The 19,721-nt window shown below is 30.6% G+C and overlaps 1 protein-coding gene across 1 annotated transcript in view; it reads right to left on the bottom strand.

Annotated features, from left to right (window-relative positions):
* Nucleotides 1–1,885: 1,885 nt before the first annotated feature.
* pde6b (phosphodiesterase 6B, cGMP-specific, rod, beta) overlaps nucleotides 1,886–19,721 on the bottom strand; it is a 31,719-nt gene continuing 13,883 nt past the window's right edge. Inside the window, exons 10-22 of the mRNA XM_049466377.1 lie at nucleotides 19,350–19,493; nucleotides 18,573–18,638; nucleotides 17,106–17,252; nucleotides 16,297–16,404; nucleotides 11,302–11,411; nucleotides 11,058–11,145; nucleotides 9,630–9,730; nucleotides 9,403–9,510; nucleotides 8,111–8,174; nucleotides 6,968–7,042; nucleotides 6,062–6,145; nucleotides 5,817–5,973; nucleotides 1,886–4,854 (exon numbers count right to left, since the gene is read on the bottom strand). Coding sequence (XP_049322334.1) covers nucleotides 4,796–4,854; nucleotides 5,817–5,973; nucleotides 6,062–6,145; nucleotides 6,968–7,042; nucleotides 8,111–8,174; nucleotides 9,403–9,510; nucleotides 9,630–9,730; nucleotides 11,058–11,145; nucleotides 11,302–11,411; nucleotides 16,297–16,404; nucleotides 17,106–17,252; nucleotides 18,573–18,638; nucleotides 19,350–19,493 — 1,311 coding nt within the window. The 3' untranslated portion in view covers nucleotides 1,886–4,795. The remainder of the gene's footprint in view (nucleotides 4,855–5,816; nucleotides 5,974–6,061; nucleotides 6,146–6,967; nucleotides 7,043–8,110; nucleotides 8,175–9,402; nucleotides 9,511–9,629; nucleotides 9,731–11,057; nucleotides 11,146–11,301; nucleotides 11,412–16,296; nucleotides 16,405–17,105; nucleotides 17,253–18,572; nucleotides 18,639–19,349; nucleotides 19,494–19,721) is intronic.

The raw sequence follows: 19,721 nt of genomic DNA, 5'->3' as shown, positions 1-19,721 counted from the left end.
ACAGTTACCAGCCTCAGAAACGGCAAGTTAACAGCTCCCCAGATAAGAGCACCTAAACCAACACTTTTAAGTTACTACATGATTCCTTATGTGTTCCTTTATAGTCTGGATCCCTTCATTATTCATTTACTATGTACAAATTAAATAATTAAAAAAATTAATGAGAAGGTGTGTCCAGGTTTTTGACTGGTATTGTATATGTGTATATATTGCACTTGTATAAGGGTAAATTCTTTGGGTAGTTCTTGAGCATAAATGATTAGAATCATAGAAAAAAAACATTTAAATAGTGAAACAGAAATAATAGAAATTGTATAGCATGGCTCGTCATTGCACCACCTTCAGAGGTTTAAAGCGGGAGAGCGGTTGTGTAAGCCACATGCGGTTTAGCATAAATCCTGGGATTCAGGTCACAGTCCAATACAAGAAAGTGCTGAGTTTGTGCAACACCACTTACTGCAGGTTTTACCCAACTGAATGTGAAGAGCTCCTGGAGGGACGTTTCAGATACAGTCGTTCTGTTTTACTTTAAATAAAATAAAATCAAACGGCATAAACTACAATATAGAGAAATTATGCTTTTCTGTTTCATTTATGTCATTTAATAAATCAAGACAAACACAGAAAACCAGTCGCTTAAATTATGGAAGCAACAAACTTCTGCTCACTATTGAGATTTGCTCTTAAATTTCTGTTATTTTAAGAAATGTATTTTATTATAAGGATTTTATTTTATTATAATGAATTTCCAGAGGAAGCAGGGCTGGGCCTGCAGTTACCTAACTAACCTCAGCAGGTAACATGCAGGCGCACACTGAGCTGGAGGGCTGGAAACTGCTGATAGTTTGTATAAGATAAGAGGCTTTATTAGAGAGTGAGTCACTGCTCATAAACGGCTGTGACTGGAAAGCTAATTAAAGGCCTGATGGAAATAGACCATCAAAAATAGTGCAGTGAATTCTCAGCTTGGACTGAACTGAATCTCAAATCCATAAATCCAAACAACCCAGACTGAAATGCAATATTTGACTAGTATTTATGAATATAAAGGGGTTTTGTTCATATTTATATATGTATATTACCTATAAATTGATTTATTAGTTTATAACACATAAACACGAAACATATACATGTATACATGCATGTATGTAAATTACAGGGCTCCAGACTAACACTGTCCCACTTCCCCAGGGACTATAAAAGTAGCACATAGAACAGGACTAAAGCTCTTTCTTTACTGACAAAGTCTTGCCTTCCAATATACAGCCAATCAGCTTGGTGGAAACTCGGCAAGAAGAGTAGAGTCAACATGGCGCTAATGGGGAAAGACCCTAAAATAAATCACCATATTAGTCAACTGTGGAGCTTCAAAAATGGCAATGGTAAGTGGGGAATGGTGGAATTGCGTTTTTATGACGAGTAGACCTGGATTGAAGTTACCGTGCCGGACAGGGCAGAAAAATAGGTGACACTTGAGGAAAAACTGTTCAAAACACACAAAATAGACACAACTGTATTGTAAAACAAAATGTATATATAAATAAATATTTTGGGATGGTTCTGGGACAGTACGTCTGGAGCCCTGTATTATAAATATTTGTCAAATGCATATGGTAATATATGTTGCATTTAGATATGTTAGAAATACAGTATATATTAAATTAATCTGTGATATATTTTTATGTGTGTATATTGTTACACTGAATATTTCTATTTTATTTTATTATTTTACTATGATGTAAATATTGTTTTTTGCATACTAGTGGAAACCTGCACTCAACTATTCCACTCACCTGTACACCTGTACTCTGTGATGTGATGATAAAAATCTTGAATCTAGATATAGGGTACCTCCTAAGGATCTGTTACAAACCATAACAATCAATTTCATAAAAATACATACTTTAATTGTCTTTGTGAAGAGAGCATATAGAGAAACAGAGTGAGAGCTTTACAGGGATATTTATCAAACATGTTGGTTGGGGTTAGGGGTTCTTAAAAGCAGTACAATATCAGAATATTCACATTTAAAGAGATCACCTCTACGATTTACTGTATATCTTGACAAATGTTTGATTTTTTTTTTATATTTATGTTTAGACACAAAAACTATTGGTTTTGTATATGCACACATTATTATTAAAGCAGCAATGTTTAAAGAATTAATAGCAAAAATAAACCATATTTTAGGTGCTTTAAAGTATACTTACTCCAGCCACATGCCCTTGTCCTGCCGCTGATCTGTCCTACGTGTTTATTTACAGAATAAAGACAAAATAAATGTACAGTTGCTGTATACTGCTTTTCTGAGATCGCCTCATAGACAGCTACTGGAAGAAAGACACTTTCCTCCTTTAGAAACACAAGAAAAGAAGACAAGTCGTTCCCCTGTCTGAACTCTTGATATCACATAGATAGCTGGAACATCACTCGGTTTTGTGCCACCAAATCTGAGTAGATTCATTAGATGTAAAGTATCAAGGCCACAGGCATCAGTATTCTCGCCAATTGCATTTCTCAAAGCTCTTACATATGCTGTGTTCCATTTACCTCAGTAAATCATACTGATTATTATTATCATTAAAAAACAGCTAAATAAAGTCTCCTAAATAAAGGAGTTCCCCACAACTGATTTAAAACACATTTACCAGTGTTTCAGGGGGAATCTTAGCAAAAAATGCCCCAGGTTAGCATTCTTAGCATTATCTAAGCATTATTAGCAATGTCTTGGGTTAGCTTTATTATCAATGCCCCAGGTTAGCATGGGTATCATTATCACAGGTTAGCATTGCCCCAGTTAGCTTTGTTCCAGGTTAGCATTGGTATCACTGTCCCAGGTAAACATTGTCCCGGGTTATCATTGTTACTATTGTCCCAAGTTAGCCCTGATAGCATTGTTAGAACTGTCCCAGGTTATCATCGTTAGTATTGTTCCAATTTAGCCTTGATAGCACTGTTAGCATTATCCCAGGTCAGCATTGTTAGTATTGCCCTAGATTAGCATTGTTAGCACTGTCCTGGGTTAGCACTGCTAGCATTGTTAGTGGTGTCCCAGGTTAGTATTTTCCCAGGTTAGCACTGTTAGCAGTGTTCCAAAATAGCATTATTAGCACTCTCCCAGATAAGCATTGTTAGCAGTGTCCCAGGTTAGCATTGTTAGCAATAACCCTGGTTAGAATAGTCCCAGGTTAGCATTGTTAGCAGTGTTCCAAGTTAGAATGGTCCCAGGTTATTATTGTCCCACATTATTATTCTTAGTATTGTCCTAGTTTAGCATTGTTAGCATTGTCCTGGGTTAGCACTGCTAACATTGTTAGAATTGTCTCAGGTTGTAAGCTCCTATTCGGAACTCTGACATACAAGTCAAATGGAACACAGCAAAAGTAGCACTTGATGTAAAAATAAATGTTCACAATTGCCACTGAACCTGATGCTGCTAATGCATTTCTTTATCTTCACAAATTAGCCATTACCCAATTTTTGGTAATTTACATTTTTGGTTAGCACTTCCAAAATAACAGTTTTGAGTATTTCAAACACAGCAAATACATTATGTAAAAGACAGTATAGCCAAAATGTAGAGGAAAGTCCTCAGAAAAAGAACCGCAATGCTGTTTTAATCACTGTTATTAATTTCCAATATACACTTCTTGTTTCAAATATTAACTCCAAAAATCCTATCCGTATTTTGGACAAGGGCACACTTGTTTACATAAAAGTGCTACTGGTTACTGTACTGTTGTATTTACTGGAATAAAGTAGCCAATTACAGTGAACAATACAAAATAAGTTACAAACCAAGGATTTCACAGCTGATCGAAATATCAAACCAGCCTACGAACAAAATTACATAAAAGGTCTACCATTGCATTGTGATGTAGAATAAGTGTGACCACCTGTGCACATTCCACTTCTGGACATCACAAAAAGTCATTTAGGGCGTTTTCACACCTGTCCTGATTAAATTTTGGGGAGGGGCTCATTATCGCTGGTTTGTTTTCACACACAATAACTTTGTACAATTTCATACATCACTTTTCTGCATGCTTCGAATGTTTGCTGCTATAACACGATAAGTGGAAGTGTCACGTAGCAAAATGAACCCATCACTTGACCCCACACACAGCACTGGAAGTGGACACTTTTCTACAGCTGATTTTAGGAGGACCAGAGGTCAGTATTCTGGACCACTCTTGAGCTTAAAAGCAGCTTTCACACTTAAAACAAGCGCACCAAATCCACAGAATAAGCACACCCAGGTTCGATAAAAAGGGCTAGTGTGAAAACGCCCTAATATTCAACGAATTAACTATGAGCCAAAACATATGAACAAGTAGTTAAGATAAAACAGTGATACAACCCAGAAGCAAACTTGATTGCCAGTCTTCATCCATAAAAATTTAGTTTAGAGTTTCGAGACTTACTGATATATTTCAGTGTCATGCACTGAACACTGAACACTGTACACTCATTGATTAATTTATAAGGAAGACTATAGATTAATATAATACTGATTAGGGCCTAATTTAGCTAAAAAATCCCAGCCTAATCCCATTTCCATTCTGATGATTGATTGATGTGGACATTATCTGAAGCCACTGGCCTCTTTCTACGCGATTCAATGATTGGCTGATTAGATAATTGCATTAATAAATACTGCAGGTATACAGATCTTCTGAATAAATTGCTTGATAAGTGTATATCACATTTCTTTATCTTTCTTTCTCCTCTGTCAGTAAGTTCAGATGAAGGTTACTTCTGCCTGTGTCGTTCGTGGCTGTGCAGCTCCTCGGTTCTAGCAGATGGAGCAGGTTTTGGATCCGGCTGAACCTCCGTTGACGCTGTTGGCATTGGCTATACAAAAAAAAAAGAATAGAAACATGTAACAAAACCAGTAACATCGCCTTCATATGGCAAACATTTAAAATAGATTAAAATTACAATTAAAACACTTTTCAACAACCTTTATTTGTTTATTAAAAACATATAAGGAAAATGAAAGGAGATTTACTATTAATTTGTTCATAAAGATGGATTTTAAAGGAGAACTCCAGTGTGAACTGAATAGCAGTAAAACATGATAAAGAGTACTAACCTTTGTTGAATAGCCCACCTCCGCTCTCCTGCAGTTTTCTGAGATACAATATTTTGTTCAGTTTTGTCCAAACATGCTTTAGAATGGATGATATGGGGCATATTTTTCCGCTGCATATAAATTGCAAAATATGCCCCATATCGTCCATTCTAAAGCATGTTTAGACACACTGCAAAAATATTACTGGATCTCTGAAAGCTGCAGGAGAGCGGAGGTGTGCTATTCAACAAAGGTAAGTACTTTTTATCATGTTTTACTACAACAAAAATCCATTTCACACCAGAGTTCTCTTTTAAATGGTAGCCAGATGAAGCCAGAGAGCGGTGAGTACTGTTTCCTACACCTTCAAAAGACTCTTGGAAACTGGAGAAAAAAAACTGCTACAGGAAGACGTCTGGCTGACCCACATGGAAACAGCTTTTAGCTTCTAGAATTTAGCTCAGATTAGCAAAATTGGACTAAATCTCAGCAAATTTCAGCAGCGAAGAGAAGAATTAGAGTTAGTCAGACAGGTGAAGAACTGCAGTAATAACGTCAGTGCTAAGATAAATATAAAATAATAAAGCAGCTTGTCTGGGTCATACAGCACTGCAGCTGGATTAGAAACCATAGGTGTATTCTAAAAGTTTTTAATGGTATTTTATACATGGCACTGTCCTGAATGACTAGGCTGGAGATTTTTACAGCAAAAAGGTATGATGAAAAAATGTATAATTCAGACCATTTTTGGCTCCTGCAGCTTCTTGCTTCGCTTTGGCTGCTTCTTCAGCTTCCTTCAGCTTTGCCTCATACTCCTCCTGCTTCGCCTTCCACTCCTTCCTGTTGTTGAGGATGCCGTCATACATGGGCTGGATGGACGGGTGGAAGCGAGAGAACTCCTGCACAGGAACAGTTTAATATAAGGTTCATATTATGCTGGCTTTAGGAGTTTTAAAACCATCAATATAGAAAAACGCTGAGAAATACCTTGTAGACGAAAGTGCAGACGAAGTCTATGAAACCGCACTGAAGCTTGGGAAGGTCTGCTGCTTTGTTTCGGTCCATCATGGGCTGGAGAAATACACCAACAAACACGCATCAACAAGAGTGCACAGTCTTTAAAAATCATTTTATTCCTATTAAATTTTTATCCAATTTTCCAACCCACTCATTAGGACTCCCCCTATCACTAGTGATGCCCCAACACACCAGGAGGGTGAAGAAGACCAGCACACGCCTCCTCTGATACATGTGAAGTCAGACTCCGCCTCTTTTTGAGCTGCTGCTGATGCTTTAGCATTGCCGAGTAGCATCACAGCGCTAACGCTCGGAGGAAAGCGAAGCGACTCGGTTCTGATACATCAGCTCACAGATGCAGCCTTTTGCTAATCAACATCACATTTCATGGTGATGCCAACAAAAGTTTGTTCGCCAGTGACAGAAAGCTGTCATTCATGCACATATATTAGAATATTGTGACCACGCCTACACAGTTCTCAGAGAGATCTGAAGAGTGCATTATGGCGACTTTTGAGGAGAGTTTTTTTTTTTAATACCCATGTTTAGTATTATATGAATAAAATCATCAGTATATAAATGTGTTCGCAGGGGCTTTAACCCCTTAACAGGCCAAGATTTTTGTCTAATTTTTGCCTGACCTTAAATCACTAATAATAATATTAAAGATATTATATTAAAGATAGAAATATAGTCAAGTCAATCTGCAAGTGTCAAAATATAATGAGTAAAATCATAAAATTGGCTCTTTTTTTTCTGAATTTCATTTTGAAGTCATTACAAATCCTGAATACAAATGAAACAGTTCATGTTCATATTGCCCATCACTAACACACACACACACACACACACACATTATAGTGATTAAATACTCACAATCGGTTGCTGTTCAAGAACAGTCCTCTCTAAGTCACCCTGCTCCCAAAATTCTGCTGCGACAGAAAGCGCCACCTAGAGGAAATCACAGAACCGTGGTTATGTCCCAATAAGATGAGTTTTTTCCATAAATGTTACCTATAAGGTGACATATTATTCTCATACATACATTCTCTGATTCTCTAACATATGATATATAAATAAAATTCATCTATACATGTTGTCACTGTCCAATGAAAAACAAGTATCTCCAAAACAGCAACTTTACAGGAGAGAGAAAAAACCTTCTGAACTTTCGATTGTCAATGTAAAAATAGTTAATTTTAGGCCATTTTGAAGTATTTCTATTGGTCCATTCATCAAGAAATTATGACACAGTGTATGGGATGGTTTGCCTGTTCAAATTATGTAGTAAATTAAAATTCGACCAAAATGGAGATAAAAATTGGATAACGACGATATATATATATATATATATATATATATATATATATATATATATATATATATATATATATATATATATATATATATATATATATATATATACACATATTTTATTAGCCATATACAGCTCTTTGATTTTACCAAATTAAAAACCTCTGGAATATAATCAAGAGGAAGATGGATGATCACAAACCATCAAACCACCAAACTGAACTGCTTGAATTTTTGCACCAGGAGTAAAGCAGCATGAAGTTATCCAAAAGCAGTGTGCAAGACTGGTGGAGGAGAACATGATGCCAAGATGCATGAAAAAAACTGTGATTAAAAACCACCAGGGTTATTCCACCAAATATTGATTTCTGAACTCTTAAAACTTTTTGAATATGAACTTGTTTTCTTTGCATTATTTAAGGGTCTGAAAGCTCTGCATTGTTATTATAGACATTTCTCATTTTCTGCAAATAAATGCTCTAAATGAGAATATTTTTATTTGGAATTTGGAAGAAATGTTGTCTGTAGTTTATAGAATAAAACAACAATGTTTTTTTACTCAAACATAAACCTATAAATAGCAAAATTTCAGAGCTGTATATAAAACATTTTTTTCTCATCTGTAATATATCACATTTGGCTAAAGGTCAGGACTGTGTATTTTACTTTGCTCTGTATTTGATAATAAAGCCTGCTGAAGCTCACCTTGCTCTGAACTTCCCATGGCTTGGTGATGGCAGACAGATCACAAGCTGTCATCATCATGGCCCTTTACGATCAGAGTAACAAAAATATATTCTCATAAACACGCCTTTATTATCAGTTACACAAGATTACTGCATTCTGTGCAATTTGTCCCAGAGGACTGACATCAGTATATAAATCTGTATTTTCTATATTTGAATAAATATAGAATATATACATTTTGATAAACCGAAAATATTTAATTGAAATATTAAAAAAAACTTTTTTTGTGTTTTAAAATTGTGAGGAAGTCAAATTTACTGTTGAAAAAAATAAAATAAAATAAGATATTCAAATAAAAAAATCAAATCCATGCATTAAAATCTATCTTTAACCTTTCTAAGTTGTGAATCCAATAGATTTGAATTTATGGATCTGATTTTTTAATCTAAGAATGTATATATAAGAATTGTAAGATGTACTTTTTAATCTGCATTTTGTATATTTTTGACTTGAATTCACCAGATTTTTAAATAAAGTTCTAAATATTTAATGGGGTAATTTATGCATTTAAACTTTTTAACTTGTAAGGTGAAGAAATGTGCTGTTAAAAAAAATATTTATAATTATATTTATATTTATTTATTTTTTTAAATGTATATATTTTAATAAAATCTATCTAAAATCAGATGTTTTACCTATAGACATAATTCATATTTTTGTTTTGATACATTTAATTTTTTATTTTTTCAAATAATACTATTTAAACATATTATTTTTTTTTATAAGCCGTTTTTATGAATCAGCTTTTTGTATATTTGACTTACATTTACCTGTTAGATAAACTTAAAATATTTTATAGTGTAATTTACAGTGTTTTGCTTTTCCATGTTCAGATTTTAAAAAAATCAGATCCATAAATTAAAATCTATCTACTATCTAGCAATAATTTGTATTTCTGCATATTAAATAGATAGATTTAAATTTATAGATCAGTTTTTCAGAAACCATTTAGAAATGGATTTTTGAAAATTCCAAAAAAAAAAAAAAGTTACATTATTTTAAAATACATTTGTATAGCAAATTTCACCAACTGACAAGTTCAAAACACAAAAAATGCATTGTTAAAATACAAATGTATGAATTATGCCTTTAATGCCGAAATTTAATCTAAAAGTCAGGTTGAATTGAATTGAATTGAATTGAATTGAATTTAATTTAATTTAATTAAAATATACAAAACACAGACTCATATACTGATGTCTCTTAGCTCCATATTAATATTAATGCAGACAGAAATTGATCGCTCTCACATTACAATCTCCTTCCTTGTTGTTTCCAGAGACATGAAGTCCACCCACTTCTTTTCGTCCTCATACGTCTCTGACAGATCCACGATTTTCTGGAACATCGTTCTCTTCCTGTCAGAAACAAAGAGACCAAAGAGCGCATTTATTTTATTTATATGCAAATACAGGGCGTAAAGGGCAGGAATGAGAGAAAGGAGGTTTAATAAACTCAATAAATAATAATGACTCACTTGAAGTACAAGGCGAGGTCAGTAGCGATAATGGCGATATCGATCAGGTGGAAAACGTGCTCCGTCTGTCTTCTGTTCAGGTTCTGGAAAATGTTTAAAGTCTGGAAACAGAGCGAATGATAAAAAGGAAGATCAGTCTTTCTAATATTTATTTATTTTTTTTCTTTTATCACATTTTTTCCCAATTTGGAAAAAAAAACATTTATAACTCGCTCTCCGGCCATATGCCCTTTTATATCTCCTTCATGATTCCTATAAACCGCAGTAATTATCAGATCTGCTCTACTGACGGCATCATTTCAGTTCTATTCCGAGAGTTTTTACTGAACTGGGAGAATCTGCTTTTAGCTAAAGAGCAGCAGCACCAAGCTAAAATTCACTAAAGAAAACTCTAAAACGCTAAATCATTTTAAACTTTTAATTTCTAACAAACTTTAGACAGCCTGTAACTGATTTACTGAGTTTTTCTTCTACCTTTTTATTTATTTTATTTATTTTGTCCTTTTGTATATTTTATTTTCTGTTTTACCATTTAATTTATTTTATTTATTTTGTCTTTTTATTCATTTATTTATTATTTATTATTTTAGATTTTTATCTTTTTATCTTATTATTTTATTTATTATTTCTTTTTGTTGTACCCTTGTATTTATTTTATTTATTTTGTCATTTTATTTATTTTATTTTCTGTTTTACTTTTTTATTTATTTTGTCTTTTTACTTATTTTCTGTTTTACCTTTTTGTTTTATGTGTACAGTTTACTTTCTTTATAATCTTAGTGTTATTTTTAGCTAATTATGTTTTTGTCTTCTATTATTTTTTATTTGTGTTGGTTATTTTTTAATTATATATTATAATTATTTTATTTTTTTGACTGCTTTAATTTTTGAATTATGTAACTTCTTCCTAATTAAATATTAATTGTTTTTTGTTTTTCTAATGTTGCCATTTTTTTTATTTTGCCATTTTATTTTTTATTGTTTTGTTTATGAAATTAGTTATTTTAGCTTAACCTGATTAAATATTTGATTTTAAGTTTAAATTTATTTTTTTCAGTCCTTTTAAGTTCTAAATACTAAGCTGCATTAAAAATGATGGTTGCTCCTAAGGTATTTCTGAGTTAAAATAAAGGTTGATTGATTGATTGATTGATTAATTTATTTACTCAATCCACTCATTTGGCAAACTCAAAAGAAAAGCGCCGGATCCCCAGCTCTAATATATCCACTAACAGACTTCTGTGCTGACCAACATTACACTGGGAGTGATGAGGGGAGAGAGCGCCACCTATTTTACGCACCCAGAGAGAGAGCGTTGCCAATTGTACGCTCTCTCGGACTCCGGCTGCTGATGGAGAGCAGCATGATCTATATGGGATCATAGTGGCAGTGTACGTCAGCAGTATGTATCCAAATCCGAACTCTTACCTCGTCTGCAAGCAGAAACTTGCCGAATTCTAAATGATGCCTCTCTAGAATGGAGGATCCGTGCAGCTTCGCTAGTGGATTTCCAGATCTGATTTAAAAAAAAAAAAAATAAAATAATAATAATAAATCTGACAAAGATTCAAATACATAACCAATAGATACCAATACCAATAGATTACTGTTACACGTTACATCATTTATCCACAGAAATGGTAGTCAATAGTATTATCTGTGATCAACTTACTTCACTTGGTAGAGATTATTGGTGCCTCTGTGATCAATATCGTGCAGGAAGCCGGCTGTGATCATGGCCATCACCTCCAAATCAGTGTAGTACCGCTTCAGCTTCCCTGTCTGAAAAATTACAGAAATGGAGATACATGTTTTTTTTTTATTATACAAACAGGAATTACTACAGTGCATACTAAGAATTATTCAGTAATTGTAATAAATGACTCAGACTCTACTATTAATGATTCATAATCTACTATAAATGATTCATAATCTACTACAAGTGATTCATAATATACTATAAATTATTTATAATTTACTCTGAATGACTCATAATCTACTATAAATGATTCATAATCTACTATAAATGATTCAGTAATGGCTTTAGATGATTCAGACTCTACTATAAATGATTCATAATCTACTATAAATGATTCATAATCTACTATAAATGATTCAGTAATGGCTATAGATGATTCAGACTCTACTACAAATGATTCATAATCTACTATAAATTATTTATAATCTACTATAAATGATTCACAATCTACTACAAATGATTCATAATCTACTATAAATGATTCATAATCTACTATAAATGATTCATAATCTACTATAAATGATTCAGTAATGGCTATAGATGATTCATAATCTACTATAAATGATTCAGTAATGGCTATAGATGATTCAGACTCTACTACAAATGATTCACAATCTACTACAAATGATTCATAATATACTATAAATGATTCATAATTTACTACAAATGATTCATAATCTACTATAAATGATTCATAATTTACTACAAATGATTCATAATCTACTATAAATGATTTATAATCTACTATAAATGATTCATAATTTACTACAAATGATTCATAATAAACTATAAATGATTCATAATCTACTACAAATGATTCATAATTTACTACAAATGATTCACAATCTACTATAAATGATTCATAATTTACTATAAATGATTCATAATCTACTATACATGATTCATAATATACTATAAATGATTCATAATTTACTACAAATGATTCATAATCTACTATAAATTATTCATAATTTACTACAAATGATTCATAATCTACTATAAATGATTTATAATCTACTATAAATGATTCATAATTTACTACAAATGATTCATAATCAACTATAAATGATTCATAATCTACTACAAATGATTCATAATTTACTACAAATGATTCATAATCTACTATAAATGATTCATAATTTACTATAAATGATTCATAATCTACTATACATGATTCATAATCTACTACAGATGATTCATAATCTACTATAAATGATTTATAATCTACTATAAATGATTCATAATTTACTACAAATGATTCATAATCAACTATAAATGATTCATAATCTACTACAAATGATTCATAATTTACTACAAATGATTCATAATCTACTATAAATGATTCATAATTTACTATAAATGATTCATAATCTACTATACATGATTCATAATCTACTACAGATGATTCATAATCTACTATAAATGATTCATAATCTACTACAAATGATTCATAATCTACTATAAATGATTCATAATCTACTATAAATGATTCATAATCTACTATAAATGATTCATAATCTACTACAAATGATTCATAATCTACTATAAATGATTCATAATTTACTATAATGATTCATAATCTACTATAAATGATTCATAATCTACTACAAATTATTCATAATCTACTATAAATGATTCATAATTTACTACAGATGATTCATAATCTACTATAAATGATTCATAATCTACTACAAATGATTCATAATCTACTATAAATGATTCATAATCTACTATAAATGATTCATAATCTACTACAAATGATTCATAATCTACTATAAATGATTCATAATTTACTACAGATGATTCATAATCTACTATAAATGATTCATAATCTACTACAAATGATTCATAATCTACTATAAATGATTCATAATCTACTATAAATGATTCATAATCTACTATAAATGATTCATAATCTACTATAAATGATTCATAATCTACTACAAATGATTCATAATCTACTATAAATGATTCATAATTTACTATAATGATTCATAATCTACTATAAATGATTCATAATCTACTACAAATTATTCATAATCTACTATAAATGATTCATAATTTACTACAGATGATTCATAATCTACTATAAATGATTCATAATCTACTACAAATGATTCATAATCTACTATAAATGATTCATAATCTACTATAAATGATTCATAATCTACTACAAATGATTCATAATCTACTATAAATGATTCATAATCTACTACAAATGATTCATAATCTACTATAAATGATTCATAATCTACTACAAATTATTCATAATCTACTATAAATGATTCATAATTTACTACAAATGATTCATAATCAACTATAAATGATTCATTATCTACTACAAATGATTCATAATTTACTACAAATGATTCATAATTTACTATAAATGATTCATAATCTACTATAAATTATTTATAAGCTACTATAAATGATTCATAATCTACTATAAATGATTCATAATCTACTACAGATGATTCATAATCTACTACAAATTATTCATAATCTACTACAAATGATTCATAATCTACTATAAATGATTCATAATTTACTATAAATGATTCATAATCTACTATAAATGATTCATAATCTACTACAGATGATTCATAATCTACTACAAATGATTCATAATCTACTACAAATGATTCATAATCTACTATAAATGATTCATAATTTACTATAAATGATTCATAATCTACTATAAATTATTTATAATCTACTATAAATGATTCATAATTTACTACAAATGATTCATAATCTACTATAAATGATTTATAATCTACTATAAATGATTCATAATTTACTACAAATGATTCATAATCAACTATAAATGATTCATAATCTACTACAAATGATTCATAATCTATTATAAATGATTCATAATCTACTACAAATTATTCATAATCTACTATAAATGATACATAATTTACTACAAATGATTCATAATCAACTATAAATGATTCAGAATCTACTACAAATGATTCATAATTTACTACAAATGATTCATAATCTACTATAAATTATTCATAATTTACTATAAATGATTCATAATCTACTATAAATTATTTATAAGCTACTATAAATGATTCATAATCTACTATAAATTATTCATAATCTACTATAAATGATTCATAATCTACTATAAATTATTTATAATCTACTATAAATGATTCATAATCTACTATAAATTATTTATAATCTACTATAAATGATTCATAATCTACTATAAATGATTCATAATCTACTATAAATGATTCATAATTTACTATAAATGATTCATAATCTACTATAAATGATTCATAATTTACTATAAATGATTCATAATCTACTATAAATTATTTATAATCTACTATAAATGATTCATAATCTACTATAAATGATTCATAATCTACTATAAATGATTCATAATCTACTATAAATGATTCATAATCTACTATAAATTATTTATAATCTACTATAAATGATTCATAATCTACTATAAATGATTCGTAATTTACTACGAATGATTCATAATCTACTATAAATGATTTATAATCTACTATAAATGATTCATAATCTACTATAAATGATTCATAATCTACTATAAATTATTCATAATTTACTACAAATGATTCATAATCTACTACAAATGATTCATAATCTACTATAAATAATTCATAATATACTATAAATGATTCATAATCTACTACAGATGATTCATAATCTACTATAAATGATTTATAATCTACTATAAATAATTCATAATCTACTATAAATGACTCATAATCTACTATGGATGATTCATAATCTACTATAAATGATTCATAATCTACTATAAATGATTCATAATCTACTATAAATGACTCATAATCTACTATGGATGATTCATAATCTACTATAAATGATTCATAATCTACTATAAATAATTCATAATCTACTATAAATGACTCATAATCTACTATGGATGATTCATAATCTACTACAAATGATTCATAATCTACTATAAATGATTCATAATCTACTATAAATGATTCATAATCTACTATAAATGATTCATAATTTACTACAAATGATTCATAATCTACTACAAATGATTCATAATCTACTACAAATGATTCATAATCTACTACAAATGATTCATAATCTACTACAGATGATTCATAATCTACTATAAATGATTTATAATCTACTATAAATGATTCATAATTTACTATAAATGACTCATAATCTACTATGGATGATTCATAATATACTATAAATGACTCATAATCTACTATAAATGATTTAGTAACTGCTAGAAATATTGAGTAATTGTTATAAAAGATTCAGACTCTACTAGAAATAATCCATAATCTACTATAAATGTTTAAGTAATAACTAGGAATTATTCAGTAATTGCTATAGATAATTAAGACTCTATTATAAATGATTCAGTGACTACTAGGAATTATTTGTTAATTACTATAAATGATTCAGACTCTAATATAAATTATTCAGTGCCTAATATTTATTATTAGGTAATTGCTATAAATGGTTCAGACTCTACTATGAATGATTCATAATCTACTATAAATTAATCAGTAATTGGTATAGATAAATCAGACTCTACTATTCATAATCTACTATAAATGTTTCAGTAACTAGTATGAATCATTCAGTAATTGTTGAACATAATTTTAAATCTACTGTATATTATTTAGTGCTTAGTGTGATCTTTTTTACAGTTACACCTACAAATTATGTAATAAGTGCTATAATTGATTCAGAATCTATTAATAATTATTTTGTGTCTAATATAAAATATTCAGTAGCTACTAGGTAACTACTAAGAATCATTCATTCACTTAAATCTAGTTTAAAATTTCTTTTGCTTCTTCTTTACAGTTTTGAGTAAATGCAGTAAAAGCAGTGTTGCTATCTCTGTGTTTGTACCGTTAGCAGTGTGAACATGGTTTGTCCAACGTTGAAGCCGTGGCGCCAGTTGTGATAGGTGATCCTCCTGTAGCCTTTACTGAGTGAGTACATAAATCTCACTAGAACCTAGCAGAGGAAGAATAAACTGCATTACTTCATCATATCAATGATCATTTTATATTAAGCCATTTTACAGCATTTCTATTGGCCAGTCATCATTGAATTATGACATAATAATAATAATAATCTGTGTTTCTGTGTTTAGTTTAACCCTTGTGTGGTGTTCGGGTCTGTGGGACCTGTTTTCATTTTTCATCAAATGATACTAAAAAAATATTTTTTCTAAGTCAAACTCATTGGCATTGGCTCATTTTTGTGAAAAACATATATCAAAACACATTTTCAATAAACACACACTGTACACCCCCCCCCCCCCCCCCACACACACACACATTTATATTACATACAGTATGTTTGGCCAAGGGCTAATAAACATTGCTTCATTTGTAAATTTGAAACTAAACAAATTTTCTACTCATATCTTGAGTTTAATTCATTTTCTTTTACATTTTATTAAAAAAACTAATAAAAAAAAGAGTAGCACTTTTTAAAAGAAATGTAACATAAGAAAGGTAAAGGGTAAATATTAACCATGTAAGCTGTTTATATTGCTTGCAATTTAGGTGAAGCAAGCATGTGTAAAGCATTTTAATGTAAAATTGCTTAATTTTGCTGAATTAAATACAAGTAACAAAGTAAACGAGTAACAAAAATATGAACACTACACAATTGTTAATATGATTCCACTAATCAGTGAGAACACTGACCTCCTGAGGGACCTGGAATTTTTTAACAACTCCAACTTCGTAGTACATCTGGATCCCACACCTCACCAGGTCCATTTCAGTGCAGTCAAAGTCAGAAAACCGAAACTCGTAGATCTCAAATTTAGTGGGTCCGGGAAGTTCTTTTTTCTATAAGGAAAGATGTGAAAAATAAAAGGACAATTATTTTCGAGTGAATTATTATTAGTATTGTAACGCTGGGATGAGACGGGAGGCGGATTTATAAGCGGGTAAGAATAATACTTTAATAAATAACTAATAAACAAATAAACAAACAGGGGAATAACGAATAAATATATATACATAAACAAACAGGGAAAACCAACACAGAGCTAAGCTAAACAGATAAGACCAAAACAAGGTAAGGGAATACATACAAAGGATAAATACGTAAATATATACAAAATAAACAAAGAAACAAACAGGCAAGAAACGTAACTAGAAATATACAAGAAATAAATAGAGCGTAACGAAACAGTGAACAAACAATAGCAAACGTGGCGAGACAAAAGACAGAGGAAGGTGCAAAGACCGACCGCAAACGTAGATTAACAGGTACTATATATACTAAACAAGAAACAATGAACACCTGGGGAGACAGGTAACGAGGGGCGGAGCTACAAATTAGACACACGTGACGGAAAATTACAGGAGAAACACAGGGGAACAGAGCGAGACCGTGACAAGTATCATGACATCCTATATCATTGACTTCTGTTACAAATCTGCTAAAATTCACCAAGAGTATCATTATCGTGAAAATTTCATGAAATATCATGATATTATTTTAGGGCAAAATTCGCCCACCCCTAGTGTTCGGCTTCTGTTTGTAGCTTTCACTAATCTTCTCGTGTTTGCAGCCCTGGCATCTCCATGTTTTCAGTAGCTCTTGTATCAGCACCATTAGCAGCACCTCAGTCAGATAACCAAAGAACTCCTGGGAAAACCTACCAGACCACTCTGTTTTTAAACTTAATAAATATTTGACTTTGCATGGAGGATAATGCCTCACTAATGCCATATTATAATCACAATACGATATTATTAAAATACATTGGCCACGATAATGATGATATCACTATACTTTAATTCTGCAATACTCAATGATATCACAATTCTCTATGATCTGTGTGACTGAAGAGGATAAAATACTCCTAAATAATAAAAAAAATGGAATTATGGGTTTATTTTTGTCACCATGTGGAGTAATGAAGCAGGATCTTTAGTAAGTCTAATAGAGGGGGCATGTTTTAGAAAATTTAGAGTGCCATATTTAATGCCACGTATCAATAATGTATCACAGATGAAAATAATACGATATCATGATATTGATATATTGTCCCAGCCTTACTAACCACTCAGGAATAGTACTGCCTTTAAATTTATGGACATAATTTATGCACTTTAATAATGTGTTCATGTGTTCACAAGATTTATGCAAGATTTTACCAGGATCTGCCAAAGTTCATCCTCTTCACAGTCTCTCGGTTCTCTCCCATAAACCTCCCTGGTTTTCTAAAACACAAAACAAACAATCAAATTCAGATTTTTATATCTTTGCAAACATCCCAAGTTGCAAAAATTTATCCCCCCCAAACCTATATATACACATGATGTTCTGTCTCTTAGTCACTGAACGCATTTTTTACACACACATATATATATATATATATATATATATATATATATATATATATATATATATATATATATATATATATATATATATATATATACGTATATATATATACGTATATATATATATTAACTCACCTCAACATGCATTTTGCAATCATTTAATCCCCTGTACTCAATGCTGAAATCACTATTACAAACTGTACAGTGGGCAAGATTTCATTCGTTTTTTTACTTTTATCAGACATGGATATACTTTAGAGTAGTCTGAGTTGAATTTAGTTTTTTATTTCCTCTTTTTAGAAGGCACATCCTCTGCTTTCCTTGCCTCTGCCATGATGCTCTTTTTCTTAGGACTAAAAAACACTGCCCGCCCACACTAAAAACTGATTGGCTGACTCACAGACTCTTTGCAGAGAAGAGGCCAAAAAGAACCCTCTATGTTTTGCATGTGCTTCATGAATATGCACTGTATTTGGCTTGTGGGCAATATTGGGTAATTGATATGCGGTAGATTCCCGAAACTTCTGGGAAATTTGGGATGTCTGTATTTGTAAACCAATAGAAAGACACAAAGACTCAAAAACTCACAAGAACATTCTGAATCTCATCGTCTCGACACTTGACGTGGTACAAGACCATATCCTGAGCAATGTCCTTCCTGTTCTCCAATTTATTCATCTTATCGTAGGTGTCGGGGTTGAGTGCTGACCAGCCCAGGAACTGCGTCAAAGCCTTTAAAATCAACAGTGTTCCATGAGTCAATGTCTTTATAGATGAGCATATAGTAATAAACAGTAACATTACATTACATTTGATTAATCATTCTATGTTTTAAATTTAATAAGCAATGGAAAAACATATAATCTTATATATATTTGTTATACAGCACTAAAGAATCAACTTTACGTCATATATTTGTACAATATCAATTGTTTGATTGCTGTCCACCTGAGTGAATAA

The sequence above is a fragment of the Astyanax mexicanus genome, chromosome 17, assembly GCF_023375975.1.
Source record: "Astyanax mexicanus isolate ESR-SI-001 chromosome 17, AstMex3_surface, whole genome shotgun sequence".
Lineage (NCBI taxonomy): Eukaryota > Metazoa > Chordata > Actinopteri > Characiformes > Acestrorhamphidae > Astyanax > Astyanax mexicanus.
Note: the sequence above shows the minus strand (reverse complement) of the source record. Positions and strands in the feature narration are given on the sequence as shown.